The 16,893-nt window shown below is 33.7% G+C and overlaps 1 protein-coding gene across 5 annotated transcripts in view; it reads left to right on the forward strand.

Annotated features, from left to right (window-relative positions):
- Cop1 (COP1 E3 ubiquitin ligase) overlaps positions 1-16,893 on the forward strand; it is a 174,263-nt gene that overhangs the window by 132,455 nt on the left and 24,915 nt on the right. For all 5 annotated transcript variants that reach the window (XM_063239818.1, XM_063239817.1, XM_063239816.1 and 2 more), the window contains 3 exons: positions 3,346-3,463; positions 7,341-7,465; positions 8,948-9,108. In XM_063239818.1, coding sequence (XP_063095888.1) covers positions 3,346-3,463; positions 7,341-7,465; positions 8,948-9,108 — 404 coding nt within the window. The remainder of the gene's footprint in view (positions 1-3,345; positions 3,464-7,340; positions 7,466-8,947; positions 9,109-16,893) is intronic.

The raw sequence follows: 16,893 nt of genomic DNA on the forward strand, positions 1-16,893 counted from the left end.
AAAAAAAAAAAAAAAAGACCATTCATAGCCGGTAAACTTACAACCTCGGTATTACGGACATGATGTTTTAGTCTAAAAACCAACTGTTTTTTAAAAAAATCTAGTATGTGTCTATCAACAGATGAATGGGGGGGGGACGTTATATTTACACACAGTGGAGTAGTACTATGTCATAAAGAAATATAACCTTGAGCCATTTGTAGAAAAATGGATGCACCTTGAGACTATAATATTTAGTAAAGTAAATCAGACCCACAGGCTTAAGTATCTTATGGTTTCTCTTATATAAGAAAATCAAAATACAAAGAGCAAAATAAAAGATAATAGAAAGTAGAAAGATAGCTCTTTTTCAAAGAGGAAGGGGATCAAGAAATGGAGGAGGGAAAGGGAATGAAAAAAGCAACTAAAGTATATGTTAAAGTCCAAGCTTCTTTATGTTGACATGAGCACCCTTAAAGTGATTATGAAGTATGAGTCTATTTTATTTCATGATAGTACTATATACATGAGTGAATATCTGCATTTCATTTTAAAAACCTTCCGAAAGAGCCAGGCATGATGGCACACGCCTGTAACCTCAGCACTCAGGAGGCTTGACACAGGAGGCTTGCTGTGACTTTGAGGTCAGCATGGGCTACAAAGTGAGTTCAAGGTCAGGTGACCTGTGTAGTGAAACACAGTCTCAAACTACCCTCTTTTAAAAACACCTGCCGAAAATACTATAGATAGATTATAGTACCAATGAAAGATTATTCAACCAGGCTTCATAATGTTTCATTAATAACTTATAAGTATTCTTCATCTTTAGGGGTGGTATTTTGAAAATACTTTCTCCCTTTAAAACATTTATATTTTAGAAAGCATTTGTATTTTTTTTCAGTGAGTGATAAAAGGATACAGAAAGAACTTTCATTTGTGCAAAGGAAGTAGAATTTGTTTTAAAGTGCAGAGAGCAAAAGAAAATGTGACAAAGTGTGAAGGTGAGTGTGACTTCACAGTTGTGCAACAGTGTGAAGTTGCATTCAACCTTTGAAATACTGCACTAAAGTTTCCACCTCTCTATCCCAGCTTCAAACCTCCTGAACAACAACCAGCACGTCAGACAGTGTGCTCTCATCAGCGTAAATCTTGAGGAAGTTTTTTTGGATGTTAGCATATCTTTTTTTTTTTTTTTTTAAGTACCAATGTGACTTTATTCATTGTACATTTCTGGGAAAAGAGAAAGGATGAAAAGAGCACATATGTTACAAACTTTTTAGAAAACAGGAAAGGACATGAGTGTGGTACTGGTATACAGCAAAACCAACCACCAGTTAGATCACTAGTGATAAGTAGCACCAAGACCCAAAGTGCAGTTGGCATCGTGGGTAAAGTGGGACCCCAAGGAGCAGTGTTCCAAAGGAGAAAATAAATAAAATCACATTGACCAGGAAGGCAGTCAAAGTGAGTTAGGAGCAGCAGATCTGCAGCCATTTCCCAATCACTCTTTTTTCCTGTCGCAGAAGCGCATCACTTAGAACAGTTCCCAGCACCACAGCCCAGGGAAAGAAAATTATTTTCTAATTATTTAGCAAGAGTGGCTATGTCGCTTAGTTGTGGTCTTCAGTTCTATTAAATAAAACCCATTCATCTATTCCAAAACTATTCTTTTCCAATAGCTGTTTTAAAAAAAAAATTTATCAAAACAGGTGGCTGTAATTACCATTTCTTTTAAGACATACGAACACTTAAAAATAATTAAAATTCCATGTGCTAAACATGTTTTATAATAAAGTATGTTTGAAAAATTTAAATCATAAGGGCGTAAATGAAAAATCCCTTTTCCTGTGACCCTGTGATATCCAAACCCAGCTTTAGCTTTGTACTCCAAAAACTTGTTAAAAAGGAAAAAAAAAAAGGCAGTAAATGTGGTTTTTTAACTGTGTTTATCAATCATATTTTAAATGTATTTACTGGAAATAATGTGTAGTGCTGAGGGATGTCAAATGGAACACATGATAAACAGGAAAAGTTCTCTGCTTTTGTAGTGCTTACAACTAACAAAAACAAACATACTATAAATAAGCATGAATTAAATTTGCTTACTAACTTCCTTGGGTCAAAAATTGTTCAGGAGTAATTAACCTCCATCTGTTCGATAAATTCTATAATGGAACCTTATTAGCAACTGCTGTTTTTATTGCACTATCATTGAAAAAGCCTGTGAAACTAAGTTTTTAAATTTTCTTAAATATATTGAGATTTGTGTTCTACCATGTGGCATTGAGAAGAATATGCATCTGTGGACACCTGTTAAGTCTGTTTATCCTCGAGTGTAGTTTAATTCTGCTGTGTCTTTGTTATTTTCTATCTGAATGATTTGTCCATTGTTGAAACTTTAAAAAGTGCTCTTCAGCACTGTTGAAATCTTATCTTTCCCTCTAGGTCTGTTAATATTGCTTTATATATTTATGTGCTCTGTTATTAAGTGCACATAAAATTATATTGCTGTTTCCTCTTTTTAAACTGACCCTTTTATATAGCGACCATTGTCTCTTTTTATTACTGTTTTGATTTCAAATCTTTTTTATCTGAAATAAGTATGGCTAATTCTGCATTCTTTTAGATGCCCTTTGCAAAGTATTATTTTTCAGTCTTCTCACTTTCAAACTAGGAATGTCATTAGAGGTAAATTGAGTTTCTTGTAAGCATCATATATTTATGTCTTAGCCATTGACCTCTGCTCATTATTGCATTTCACTGGCCTGGCACTGAGTCCAAGACAAAGTCCTGTGATTATTTTGTCCTACTCACAAGAAATAGGGACTTTCTCTGCATTGTACTATGCAAGTTTGGGGGAAGGGTGACAGAGACAATTACTTGGCACCAGTCTAACTCTGGTCCTCAGGTTCAGTCCAGAGGCACTAGCTAAGAGAGAAAGATTGTACGGCCCTGTTCAACACTGGATTGATTGCATCATGGTGGGCCATGCACTGGTTTTGAGTCTTAAGTCCTGGACCTGATTCTCTCTTCCTAGGCTTCTCTTCATACGGTGTTGTTTGAAATTCAGGCAGAGTTCTTGGGCAACTCTTGTCTCTCTCTTTCAAGTGGTTTTTCTTATTGTTATGTAAAAACTGGGTTCTGTGATGTCTCACCTGGTTTCCTTAGTGCTAAAAAGGTAATTTCCTACGTGAATAGTTAAAATGGATGTCTGGAGGGTCTTACTCTGCTGCTATGATGTTCTGCCTTACAGTTAGAGATTTGATATTGTCTGTGAAGCATTCAATGAAAAATACTGACGCCACTTGTTAGCTTTGCTTTCTATTTCTTCATTTACTACTTTTGTCTCATTTTGTTTTGTTTTAGATCACTGTGTCCACTACTACGATCTTCGTAACACTAAACAGCCAATCATGGTATTCAAGGGACACCGAAAAGCAGTGTCTTATGCAAAGTTTGTGAGTGGTGAGGAAATTGTCTCTGCGTGAGTATTACTCTCCTCAGAGGATGAGCTTAATACAGAACTGTCATCGTTTGACAGTTTGTAAAGTCACTCTGAATGTATGTGAAGAATAACATTGGGTTTTATGCCTTTTTTTTAAATGGTAGATATATCTTTTCCCATTAAAATTCATGTATATTCCAACCTGAATTGCTCACTTGTATATATTATATTTGAATATCAGCTTATATATTTGAACATCAGTTTTTAATGTAACCTCTATTATCTAATTCTCCTACATACGATTTCATTTGAACTTCAAATTGAATTTCACTTATTGCTTCTCCTGAAGAACAGCATAGTTGATGCAATAGAATGAGAAGTATTTTAATTATTAAAGTCGATTAATATTACTGTATATCTAATTACAGTACAGTAGTAAAATTATTTTCAATTTTAAATAATCTTTTGACTTGTATACTAATACTGATTTCTTTGATTTGACCATTTTTTTAAATATCTAGGTTGCTGATCCATTTTGATTTGATTTTGGTACAGTGTGAGAAAGATATATCTAGATCCATTCTCCTATGAATAACTAGGTTTCTCAGCGCCGTCTGTTAGAGGCTTTTTTCAGCGTGTGTTTTTGCTCCTTTGGTCAAAAATCAGACAGCTAAAAGAGCATAGGTTCTTATGCATCCTCAGTTCCATTTTATTGGTTAGCCTGTCTATTTTTGTGCCACTATCATGCTATTTTTATTATTCTAGCTTTATAGTACAATTTAAAATCAAAATTGTATTGCCTCCGTTGTGCTTTTTTTTGGATCAGAATTGCTTTGTCTATTCTGGGTCTTACCTGGTTCTGTATAAATTTAAGGATTGATTTTCTAGTTCTGTGATGAAAGCTGCTTATATTTTGATTAGAACTACATTAAACCCATATATCAGTTTCTTAAAATATGGCTGTTTTAGCAGTATAGGTCTGTCAATCTGGGATATTTTGCTAACATTCTCTCTTTTTTTTTTGGTCTTTTTCGTTTTTATCGGTACCAAACTCATGACTGCCTGTTTACAAGACAGGCGCTTATGCCGCTGAGCTAAATCCCCAGACCCCTATTTTGCTAACATTCTCTTCAGTCTCTTTTTTTTTAGGAGTACAGTACATAGATTAGAGGTGTTTTAACTTCCTTGGTTAGGTTACTTCGTAGCTGTTAATATTTTTGGAGGTTACCATGAATGAGATTGTTTTCCTCATTTCTTTTTCAGTGGGTTCATTGTTACTATACATGAATGTTATTGATGTTTGTATGTTAAATTTGTGTCCTGAATTTAGTTCTAAAAGCCTTCTGGGAGAGATTTTTGGACTTTCTGTGTAAAAGATCATGTCATCTGCAAATAAAGATAGTTTGACTTCTTCCTTTCCTGTTTGTATCCATTTTATTTCTTTGTCTTTCCTGCTTGTTCTGGCAAAAGTTTTGAGTACTGTATTTAACAGAGTCATGAGATTTATTTGCTTCTGATTTTAGAGAGAATATGTTGATTTTTCCCATTTAGTATGATACTGGCAGTCAGTTTGTCCTAAATAGGCTTTTATGTTTGAGGTAAAAACCTTCTATACCTATTTTCTTCAGGAGTTTTATCATAAATTAATACTGGATTTTGGGGAAAGACTTTTTCTGCATCTATTGAGATGATGGTATGATTTTTTTAATCCTTTGGTTATGTGTGGTGTATTACATTGACTGATGTGTGTATGTTGAATGATCCTTGCATCCCTGCATGAAGCCAACTTGAGTCATGATATATGAGCTTTTTAATGATTTGCTGCATTTTGTTTGTAAATACCTAATTGAGAATTTTTGTGTCTATGTTCATTAAATAAATTAGCCTGTAGTTTTCTTTTTTTGTTAGATCTTTGTCTGATTTTGGTAGCAGGATAATACTAGCTTTAAGGAATGAGTTTGCTAGTGTTTTTCCTTTTCAGTTACTGAGAAGAGTCTGAGGAGTATTAGCATTAGTTCTTCTCTTAAGTTCTGGTAAACTGGGTGTAGTTATAAATATGTTTTGAAGAGAACTTTCTAAAATGATTAGCCATACCTGACAGATGTACTCTTGAGTAGCCTTCTGGACTAAAATATTAAAATACTGTCTTTTTTACTTGCTTTGAAAGTATATAACTCAGTTGTCAAAATAAACTCTTCTGTTTCATAGGTAGTCTCATTTTTTGGCTACCCATCTCATAGTTCTCTTAATTTTATATTGCCCATTCTTGATTTTTCTTTTATATTTACTATTTCTTCTCAAATTTAATGACACTTTTTTTTTTTTTTTTTTTTAGTTTCTTTGTCTCCCTTAGATTATTAGTGCCACTGCCTTATATTTGGCCTCTACACTGGTTGTCCTAAATGAGACTTGGTAATTTGAATTGGTTTAGCAAGGTAATGTGAATTGAATTAAAAAATTGGCCAAAAAATTAATAGGCAGCTGAGCTTTCCAAGGGAAAGTAATTATGGGCAGTAAGTTTACAAATTTAAATTAAGTCAAAAAGAAACCCATTTTTAGGAATAATTATAATAGGCAATAAAAGTAAGCATTATGTGGATTCAAATATAGATGTTACATGGCAAAAATGTTTTTCTTCAGTTTGAGATTTACAAGTATTTAATCAGATTAAGTGATTAATCTTGATTGATCTTATTTTCACCAATCATTCTGCTTTCTTAGTTTTTATGAATCACCATGATTTTTTTTTTCTTGGACAAATGTGAAACTTAAAGACAATAGGAACAAATTAATCCACAAGTGTATTTGAGAATACTAAAATTAATATTTAAATGTATTTTAAAATATAAACCTATGTGGATATTCACTGTAACATTATTGAGCAAAACAAATTAAAAGTAATGCTGGAAAATACATATTATGTTGAAAAGTTTGTGAGAAACAATAGAAAAAATGAAGTTTGGCCTATGAAATCAGACTTTGAATCTTGGCTGTATTCTTTTGTAGCTTTGATACCTTGAAAATATCCTTAAACTTCTCAACTTCAGTTTCCTAATTCTCAAAATGTAGTTTATACTATTCCTGTTGTGAATCCTTAACTGAAATATCTGAAACTTTTAACATGTATTTTATTCAGTGAATGTTAGAATAAAAAGTAATATGCTTTTCCATGATAATAAGTATATCAAAACTTTTATAGAAAAATGTAAAACAAGTTGTCAATGCAAGAAGCCATTTACAAAATTTTATGTATAGCATGATCCATCACAAAGTTAGATGAAGAAAACAGCATATCTTGTGAAAATTCTAAGATTGCCTTCATTATGATAGGACTGTCTGTGTTTTTGTACAAAATTATTTTTTTGGTAAATAACTGCATTTATAAATTCTGTCAGCAAGATAAGCTACTTTATATACACATTGATTTTTCAGTCTTATCCCTCAGCTGTAAGATTGACTGAGCTGCAAAAATAGTTCATATTCAGTGTGCCAAAATAACTAAGCAGTTGGGAGGTAAATCAAATAAAAAGGAACAAATGTATCTCTAGAATTAAACTCATTTTCTGATAGCGCTTTCTCATTGTTTGGTGATGATACGGTGATATTGATACCCTTCGTGTTGAGGAATCATGTCCTAAGCATTGTCAAAGGCATTTTAAATAAATTTAACTTTCACAGGATCTCATTAGATTAATTTAATTCACATAGTAATCATTGTGTTTCCTATTTTATTGATGAAAACTGAGATCAGGGGTTTCAAAATTTGCCCAGGGTTGAAGGCAAATTGATAGCAGATTGAGCATTCTAATATAGTCAGTGTGGATCCAGAGTCGAGTCTTGGATTGCCCTAATTAGTAGTGATGCGTTTCATGCCATGAAATCTTAAACATGTTGTAACTTTTTGTGTTTACCTCAGCTCAACAGACAGCCAGCTAAAACTGTGGAATGTGGGAAAGCCATACTGTCTACGTTCTTTTAAGGGTCATATCAATGAAAAAAACTTTGTAGGCCTTGCTTCCAATGGAGATTATATAGCTTGTGGTAAGCAAAACCAACTTGTAAAGGGACTTTTTAACAGATACCTCACTGCATTTGAATTCTGTAAAGAAATCTGTGTATTCTGTGAAGAAGGTAATATAGCGATAGATAGCACTTTGAATTTATCCTCGGATTGTACTGAAAAAGAATTAGTCTTTGCCTCTTTTTTAAAAATTGAGCATAATGAGCCCTAAATACCTGTAAGATTTCTAGCTATGTCTTGTTTATTCTGTTACAGAATAGTTTCTATAGGTTTATGTAGAAGATAGAAGAACTATTATTTGCAGATAGCATGCCAAGAAAATTATTTTTTTAAGTTTTATACTGATTTCCCCCTATTTAGTTTTGTCTTCATTAAGCAATCTGGGTAGCATTGATCTGTTATTCTAGGGCTTTTATCGTTGGTAACTTATACAAAAAAAAAAAATTTTTTTTTTTTTTTTTTTTTTTTTTTTTGGTACCGGGGATTGAACTTGCAATCTTGTACTTGCCCGGCAGGTGCTTATGCTGCTGAGCTAAATCCCCAGCCACAAGGTTATTAATCTTTTTTTTTTTTTTCTGGTACTGGGGATCAAACTCATGACCGCGCACTTGGTTGCACACTTACGCCACTGAGCTAAATCCCTGGCCCTATATAATTTCAAATTAAAAGTTAAGATTTGATATTGTTCAAATGTTTTAAGATATTTAGTGAACTTTTGTCAATACTGTTAAATAACTTGACTTTCATTTAATAAATTGTATTATTTCCACATGTGTGAATTTAAACACTACAGAAGTAAATATCTATCACAATTGTCCTGTCTTCATAGACTGCTCAGAAATACAGGTTTATAGACCACTCAACTAATAGAATAAAGCTTTAATTGGGAAATGGAAAATAAATAGTATAGGTTGTGCAAGTCTGCCTTTCTAAGTACTGCACTACAATTTTCAGTTTCTTCTCTACATGGCGATCTTTCTAGTATAATTCAGGATTATTATAACTAATTTCTATGTTATGTAGACCTCTTTTTCAACTTTATATGACAAGTTCAGCCTTAGAATTACCAATATTAGCCAGATGTGTTGTGGTGCATGCTTGTAATCCCAGCACTTGAGAGGCTGAGGCAGGAAGATCATCATGAGTTCGAGATTAGTCTGGGCTACAAAGTGGCCTCAAGGCTAGATTGAACTGCATAGTGAGACCCTGTCTCAAAGACTAAAAAAAAAAAAAAAAAATCAATATTGTTGCATCATTTTAAACAAGTGCTAGAGCACTGAGCTACATCCCCAGTCCTGATTGTTTCTTTAGTAAGTCAGAGCCTTTATCCAAGAATCCTTTACTCACCTGGTATCATTAGGCCTATGATCTAGCTTTTCAAACAAGATCATAAAGTATTTTTAGTTTTCTTAGCTAAAACTTTGGATTATAATTTGTATTTGGGTGATTCTTTAATCTGAAGCTCCCCCATTTTCTAAAGTATTTTTATGATTTATTTTTAGGAAGTGAGAACAACTCCCTCTACCTGTATTACAAAGGACTTTCTAAGACTTTGTTAACTTTTAAGTTTGATACAGTCAAAAGTGTTCTGGATAAAGACCGAAAAGAAGATGATACAAATGAATTTGTCAGTGCTGTGTGCTGGAGGGCACTACCAGATGGGGTAAGTTTTCATGTTTCGTTTTGTTTTGTTTTTTCCTTTTTTCTTATTATTTAATGTATTGCTTTATGTATATACAGAGTTCTTAAGTTTTTTAAATATATTGTATATATTTGAGAGGAACTTAAATTTTGTATTGTCAAAGAAAACTGGGGTTTTAGATAGCAATTGAAATACCACTAATGCAGCAGTGTTATGCCAACATGTTGTTCCTTCTATGTACCCGGAAGACCTTGTACATACCTCCATTACAAATACTATCTCCGTGTCTCTCCTGTAAGACTGCAATTCTGTCACTGTGTGTACTATGTGTCGTTTTCCTTAATCCATTGCAGTATGCACTTAAAAAGCACTCAGCTGAAGTTATATTTTAATAAGCAAAACAAGCCCAGAGTGATGGTGCACACATTCTGAAGACTGAGGCAGAAGGATCACTGTAAGTTCAAAGCCAGCCTTGGCTACATAGTGAGACCCTGTCTCAAATAAAAAAAGAAAAAGGCAGAACATTTAATGTAGGTAATTAGGTAACTAAGAATGGCCCAGATGGGTGCCTAGTTAAATACTATTTCAGAATGAAATTGTGCTTTATAAATGCACTTATGTACAATTACTGAAACATACTCAATTTCTTGACACTACTGGTTTGATAAAAACTCCCTTGTTCATTTTAAAGTGTAGTTTTCCACAATATATGATTTAATACTTCTTTTTACTATCTTGACTTATGTAAACAGTCATTTAGTAGCATTATCTTTTGAAAAATAGATCTTTAGGTACTTAATTGGTAGTTGGTTTTCCTGTGCTGCTGGATATGGATCCCATGGCCTTGCATATTCTAAGGGTAATTTGTACCACCAGGTTACAGCCCAGTCCCTAGTTTTATTTTTGATGCAAAATTATGACTTGAGGGCTGGGGATTTAGCTCAGCGGCTCAAGCATTTGCCTGGCAAGTGTTGAGGTCATGAGTTCGATCCATAGTACCAAAAAATAAAAAGCCAAAAGAAAAGAAATCAAAATTGTGACTTGATGTGTAATGTAAAATATCTGAGTTCCAGATATAGTTTAAGTTTAGTATTTTCCTTTGCCATCTTGCTTAAAATTGTATGACTCAATTCCCAGTTTTAGTAGCGACATACTAGGTAGAGTTTTAAAAGTTGGACTAAATACATGAGGTGCTACATACATAATAGTATTTTAATCAATGATGGACCACTTATACGTCAGTGGGCCTGAAAATTTCTTAAAATCAAAGCAAGGGGAAAGAAAAGTGAGAGGATGAAGAAACCCAAAGAAATTTACAGTGAAGAATGAAAAAGTGTTTATGGATCTCAACAATTTCCTTAAAAAGTTTGAAAATGCAAATCTTACCACTGAAAAGTTGTCATTAATAGAGAAAAGTGTGCATTATCTCTTTATAAGGAAGTCTGTGATGAATAAAGGATCAAACCAAAAATTCTTCCATGAACATATTTCTGAAAAGGGTGGAAACTCTTCAAGAAGAGGCTCAGGCAGGTCCTTCAGGAGAGATCCCAGAAGAAAACATTGTTAGCATAGGTAGTGACAACTTCTGGTGTGTTATTTCTAGAACTTGCGGTGATACAGAGGTGGAAGACGTTGATATTGATGATATATAGATGTGTAGACTTAGGTTCTTATGTGTATTTGTCTCTAAGTTCTTAACAAGAAAGTTTAAAAAGTAAAAAATGAAAAATAGGAATAGATTTCTAGATAAGGATATTAAAATATTTATGTGCAGTTGTATAAATTTGCAGTTTGTTACTACAAGAATTAAACAATTTGAAAATACTGAGTTACAAAGTAAAAAGTAAATAAAGTTACATAGCAAATGTTAGTTTGTTACTGAAGAAAAAGTTATAAATCTAGTATTACCTAAATGTATAGGTTTCACAAAGTCCATTGCATTATTCACTCACCATTCACTCATTAACTTACTAAGAATAAATTTCAGTCCTGCAAGCTCTTTCATGGTAATTGCACTGTGTGGGTCTACCTTTTTTTAAAATCAGTTTTTATACTGATTTTGCTGTACCCTTCTGTATTTAGATATGTTTTGCTGTGTGTGTGTGTGTGTGTGTGTGTGTGTGTGTGTATGTATACCATTAGTTACAGTTGCCTGCAGTATTCGGTACAGTGACATGCTATAAGGTTTGGACCCCTAGGAGCAACAGACTGACTACACCAAATAATCTAGCTGTGTAGTACTGATTGTACCATCTAGGTCTCTTAAGTATACATTATAATGCTGTCACAAGGACAAAACTGCCTAATGACATATTCCTCACTCTGTAATTATACTGTTATATGACTTGTAACTGCATTTAAAACAAAAATTTATCTGAAGGTAAGGAAAATGATGTAGGGAAGAATCAATGGACTAAAAATATGAGCCTGATTTTGTCTCTACTTTTCCCGTAAGAGCTGTGATTTTAGTGCTGAAAGCACTTAAGGTACCTTCACAGGGGTACAGAAATTGGAACCAGTGTATATCACTGAGTAATTGACTAACATTATTTTTTTTTTAATTTTATTTTGAAAGCATACAACAGAACAAGACAGAATAAAGCCAACTAAGATCGTACAGTGAAATTAGTATAGAACTTCACAGCAGGTTATTGGGATAACAGTAATAGGTATCACAGTATATTTTGTTATCTTTATAATAGTTGTTCTTTCTATCACATATATCATATATTGAGATGAAATATAGAACACTATAGAATTTATCAAAACAGAATATTGAGTAGAGCAGTACCATTAATCAGAAAAGAGCAAAACAGTAATAAAAATATTTGCCTTCAAAGAGATGGTAGAAGGAAGTCCCCCTTATTTGCTATAGTCAACCTCCCAGGAGATGCTCAGATTTCTGGTTCCCATTTGCTAATGGGCTGTGGGGGGGTTGGGGAGGAAGTGGGTAGGGGAAGTGGGATCTTTGACTCTAGGCCGTGCATCAGGAGGTTCACTATTGGTTAGCAGGGAGGCAGGCTGGTTGTTTGGTTTCACAGCATCCTAAATTCCAACATAGTGTGGATCTCAGTAGCTGCTGCTGGTTCTCCCCCTGGAGGGGCCGCAGTCTGCCAGACTACCACCGTTTACCAGGGAGGGGAGGTGCTTGCTTGGCTTCCCAGTGTCTTAAGTTCCAACATGGATCTCAGGAGCTGCTGCTGGTTGACTAACATTATTTTAGATGCCTAAAGGTATATAGTCTAGGGCAAACTAGTAGAAGATAAGTTTTCATGTTTATTCCAGTTCGGTTTCATAACAAATCCTGAATTGAATAGAGGTAATCCTGGATTGTGTCCACAGGATGCAAAATTAAATCCTCTTACAAAGAAAATAGCATCATTTTTAAATTTATTTTTGTAAATTTGCAAATTTAGTAACTACAGCATAATACAGTCTGAATAAAAACCACCATAACAACAAACAATTAGCATCACTAGATATAATTTTCCAGACATAGCTTGAAATTAGCATGCTTTTATGATGAAAAACAAGATTGAAAATTTTGTCTGGGAACTGGAAACTTTTAAAAATGAAAACACTGGAGCTAAAAAAAAATATTACCAAAATGTACAACTCACTGGATATTTGAATGGAAAACAAAACATATAAAAGAATGAAGTGGTGGATAAATTAGGAAATATTTAGAAAGAAACACAGAGACAAAAATGATAAAATAACAATACAGAAAAGAGAGAGAATCAAGAGTATTATGATGTGCATTCAACTGAAGATCTAAAAGAAAAGAGAAATAATCAGGAGCAAAAAATAGAAGGGGTTGTTGTTGAGAACTTTACAGAGTTGATGAAAGACATCAATGCAGAGTTTCAGCCCTTTAACTACAGAGTATGAATGACTTGAAACATGCAATGTGAGTAAAAGTTTAACATCAACTCTGGACCTTGAATAGACCTATCCTGCTTTGGGTCTGCCTTCTCATAAGTAGAATGTATTGAGACAAATACAGAATAGTATGTGCTAGCTACTGGTTATCTCTAAAGTTTGCTGTAAAACCCCACTGATAGTTTTGCATCTGAACTGGGAGAAGTGTGACTTTGCATAGTGGTTTTTTGTCTATGCCAGTTGAACAATGTGAATGTGACTGAAAAGCACTGTTTTGAAGTAAACCAAAAGTACCTCCTCTGCTTCTGGCAATAGCACATCTTTTCCTTGCAGATGGGGGAGAGGGCCAACATTTGATATGAATGATTGCTTGACCTTCGGTTCAGTTTGAAGATACTATGTAGGCTGAATTTCCTATTCTATATTGTTTTACAAAGCTAAGTGAGTGCTAAATAAAAGCCCTTGCTTGTGGTAGGATTTTGAAACCTTGGCACAAGGTAAACCTGCTAAAACTAAAGGAAATAAAAGAGGGGTCTTTTCCCCTTTAAATCATGTTTCTTTATATTTTTTACTATAAGACAGTGTGATCTCTTTATATATGTATATATTATGAAATGATAAAATCAAACCAGCTAATTTGACCATCGCCTAGCAAAATTTGGGGGTTTTTCCCCCCCAATTGGAAACATTTAAACTCTTAAAATTCTTGAAATGTATTATTATTACTAACTGGAGTCAATGTGCTATACAGTAAATCTCAAAAATGTATTTCTTCTGTCTGTACTAAATTTTGTGCCCTTTGATCATCTACCTTTCCCAGCCTCTTACAGCTACCATTCTCCTTTCTACTTAGTATTTGTCTATGTGTCTTATTTCACTTAGCATACCTTTCTTTAGTTTTATCACTATCACTGCAAATGACAGAATTGTATCCTTTTTTATAGCTGAATAGTATACTGAGTATATGTGTATATTCATTTTCTTCATCCTCTGAAATGCTTATGGATACATAAGTTGATTCTACATCTTAACTATGTGAATATTGATGCAGTAAACACCAAATGCAGGTGTCTCTTCAATACACTGATTCTGGTACTTTTGGATATGTACCCCTAAGTGAGGTTACTAGATCATGTGGTAGTTTTGCATTTAGGTTTTCATAAACCTCCAAATTATTTACCATAATGATTTACATTCCCATCAACAGTGTTAACAAGGGTATTCTTTTCTTCACATCTTCACCAATGCTTACTTTTATCTTTTTTTTTAGTGATTGAAATTCCAACAACTGTGACACAGTATCTCTTTGAGGCTTCATTTGCATTTCCCTCATGATCACTAGGGATGAGGTGGTTGGGTTCGTTTCCCTCCCCCTCCTCCCTAAATGCCTGTTGGTATTATGTTTCCCTTGAGAAATAAGTTACTCAGGTCTTCTGCTCATTTTTTAAACTGGATTCTTTCCTTTTTATTAAGTTGAGTTCCTGACATATTTTAGCTAAACATATGTTGCAAATATTTTCTAATAATTCATAGATTCGCTCACTCCTATTTCCTAGTTATACAGAAACCTTTTCATTTGTTGCAGTTCCATTTGTGTATTTTGTTGTTGTTGTTGTTGCCTCTATTCTTGAAAGTATCCAAAAAAAAAAAATCATTGCCAAGACCAGAACTGTGAAATTTTTTTACTGTTTTCTTCTTATGATTTATAGTTTCAGTCTGTTTTTAAGTCTAACATATTTTGAGTTGATTTTTGTATGTTGTAGATCCTTATATGATTCTGGTTTCATTCTTTTGCTTGTGGATATTCTATTTCTGTAATTCTTGAAGAGTGACTTCTCCCAAAGAAATTCTTAAAAGAAGACGGAAAATAATTGTTCATTAGACTGATAGAAAGCTATTCAGTGAGATTATGGAAGCAGGAAGGCACTGGAATTAGACACTCAATGTAAAGCAAAATACCTACCAACCTAGAATTCTACATCTAGTAAAAACCTCTGAAGACAAAGATTAAATATAAACACATTTTTAGATAAATTGGAAGAATTTGTTGTCAGACCTATACTAGAATGTTTTAAAGGATATTCTTGGAGCAGAAGGAAAAAGATCTCAGTTAAGATCACATCATCTGTACTAACATTACTTTGAGTTTGGAATTAAGAAACAGTGATTATGTATGATCCATATTGATGGACCATTTGTGGCAAGACGCTTATTTGAGACCACTAGAATAAACAGAAAGTGTTTAAGTATACAAATGAGTATTTTTGTTTCAAAATGAGCATGTCCAGGAACACTGGATTTGGGGTTTGGGAGGGTAGGTTGAGGAAACCCACATTTTTGTCATCTCTCAAATATACACGATATATACTTATCACCAATTCAAAGTGGATAACTGATGTAAAAGAATACTTGTAAAGATAGGGCCGAGGATATAGCTCAGTGGTGCAGTGCCTACCTGGTAAGCCCAAGGTCCTGAGTTCGATTCCTAGTACCAGGAAAAAAAAAAATTCTTGTGAAACTCCCCAGCTCTTCACAGCTGGTCAAAATCCTTACAAAAAGCATTGTTCCCTAAGGGAAACATTTCCTAGTATGACTTGACATGTCAGGAGTCATAAGTTTCTATTGTTCTAGAGTAAGGGTGGTCAAGATAACAATTTCCCTAATTTTTCTCCTCTCAAACCAAGTACTATAAAACTTGACTTGCAAACCAGTCAATGTTTTTATCATTCATTTTATGCAAAGTTATATCTTCCTTGAGCAAAAACACCTTTTTTATTCATATGGTGAGACTTATTCTTCTGATGAATTAAACTGTTACATAGCAAAGCATTTATTGAATGTTTAAATAAAAGTTTGTGTTCTTAAGCATATCTTCATTGTTTTTACCTAAATATCTCGCATTACTGTCCGTTAGTGTTATCTGTACGTGTACACTGCTATTTGGGTCTTCAGCTAAACTGCAGAATCCTTGGGAAAAGGCACCATAGTGTTTTGAATCAGGTTAGAGGCTCTGGAGCCAGGCCACCTGATTCAAATCTCAGATTCTCTCTTAACCCACTCAGCAACTTTTTTAAAAGTCCTTAACCACACTGTGTATCAGTATACTCATCTGTAAAGTGCTGGTGGTGATAACAGCAGGGTTGTCAAGATGTTAAAATAAGATAACATGCATAACGTGTTTAGAGCATTTTCTGGCACATGGTAAGCTAAATAACTGTTTCTATTAACATCATTTACTTTTAAAGTAACCCTATCTTGCACAGCTTGGGAACATACATTGTGAAATTAATTTCTAATTTGTGAATGAATTAAACCACCTTTCATACTTGGCCTTTATCTTCTTTGTTTCCTGATTAATTAAATAGTAATTAATTGAAACCATACAACTAATAGGTAGAACATACTCCTCATAACTTAGGCTTACTTGAAGCTCTGTGATAACGTAAAGTTGCATCAATTTTTAGAAAATGAATTTCCTAACATGAACTATTACTTACATAGTTATTTCAGAATTACGATTTTCCCTTTGAGATATAATTTCCAACCTATTTTTAAAATATTTACATGGGAGAGTTTACATTTTTTTATTGCTTTAACATTTTTGTTAGATTTATAGCATATTCCACTTCTCCTTAGTTTGTCACAATTATTTTTGTCCTCCCTCAAAAAAAAACATTAATTTTTCCAGTTCATGTTTCACCTAAAATACACGCGTCCTTCTTTGGCTTCTTAGTGAACATATCTTGAAGAAAGCATCAGGATCCCTAATTAGGGAAGTAAAGTGCATTTTAGAAGACTTGTAGTGCCACAAGCAGCACACTTCCATACAGACTATGTGTGTGTATGAGTAGTTCTCAAACTGACCTAACCGCCTAGGGATCTTTCAAAACCAGTGACAAAACATGTCTGTTTTTTGATCCATGA

Source organism: Cavia porcellus, unplaced genomic scaffold (assembly GCF_034190915.1).
Source record: "Cavia porcellus strain 051 isolate PalLab524CR breed Dunkin Hartley unplaced genomic scaffold, mCavPor4.1 scaffold_29, whole genome shotgun sequence".
Taxonomy (NCBI): Eukaryota; Metazoa; Chordata; class Mammalia; order Rodentia; family Caviidae; genus Cavia; species Cavia porcellus.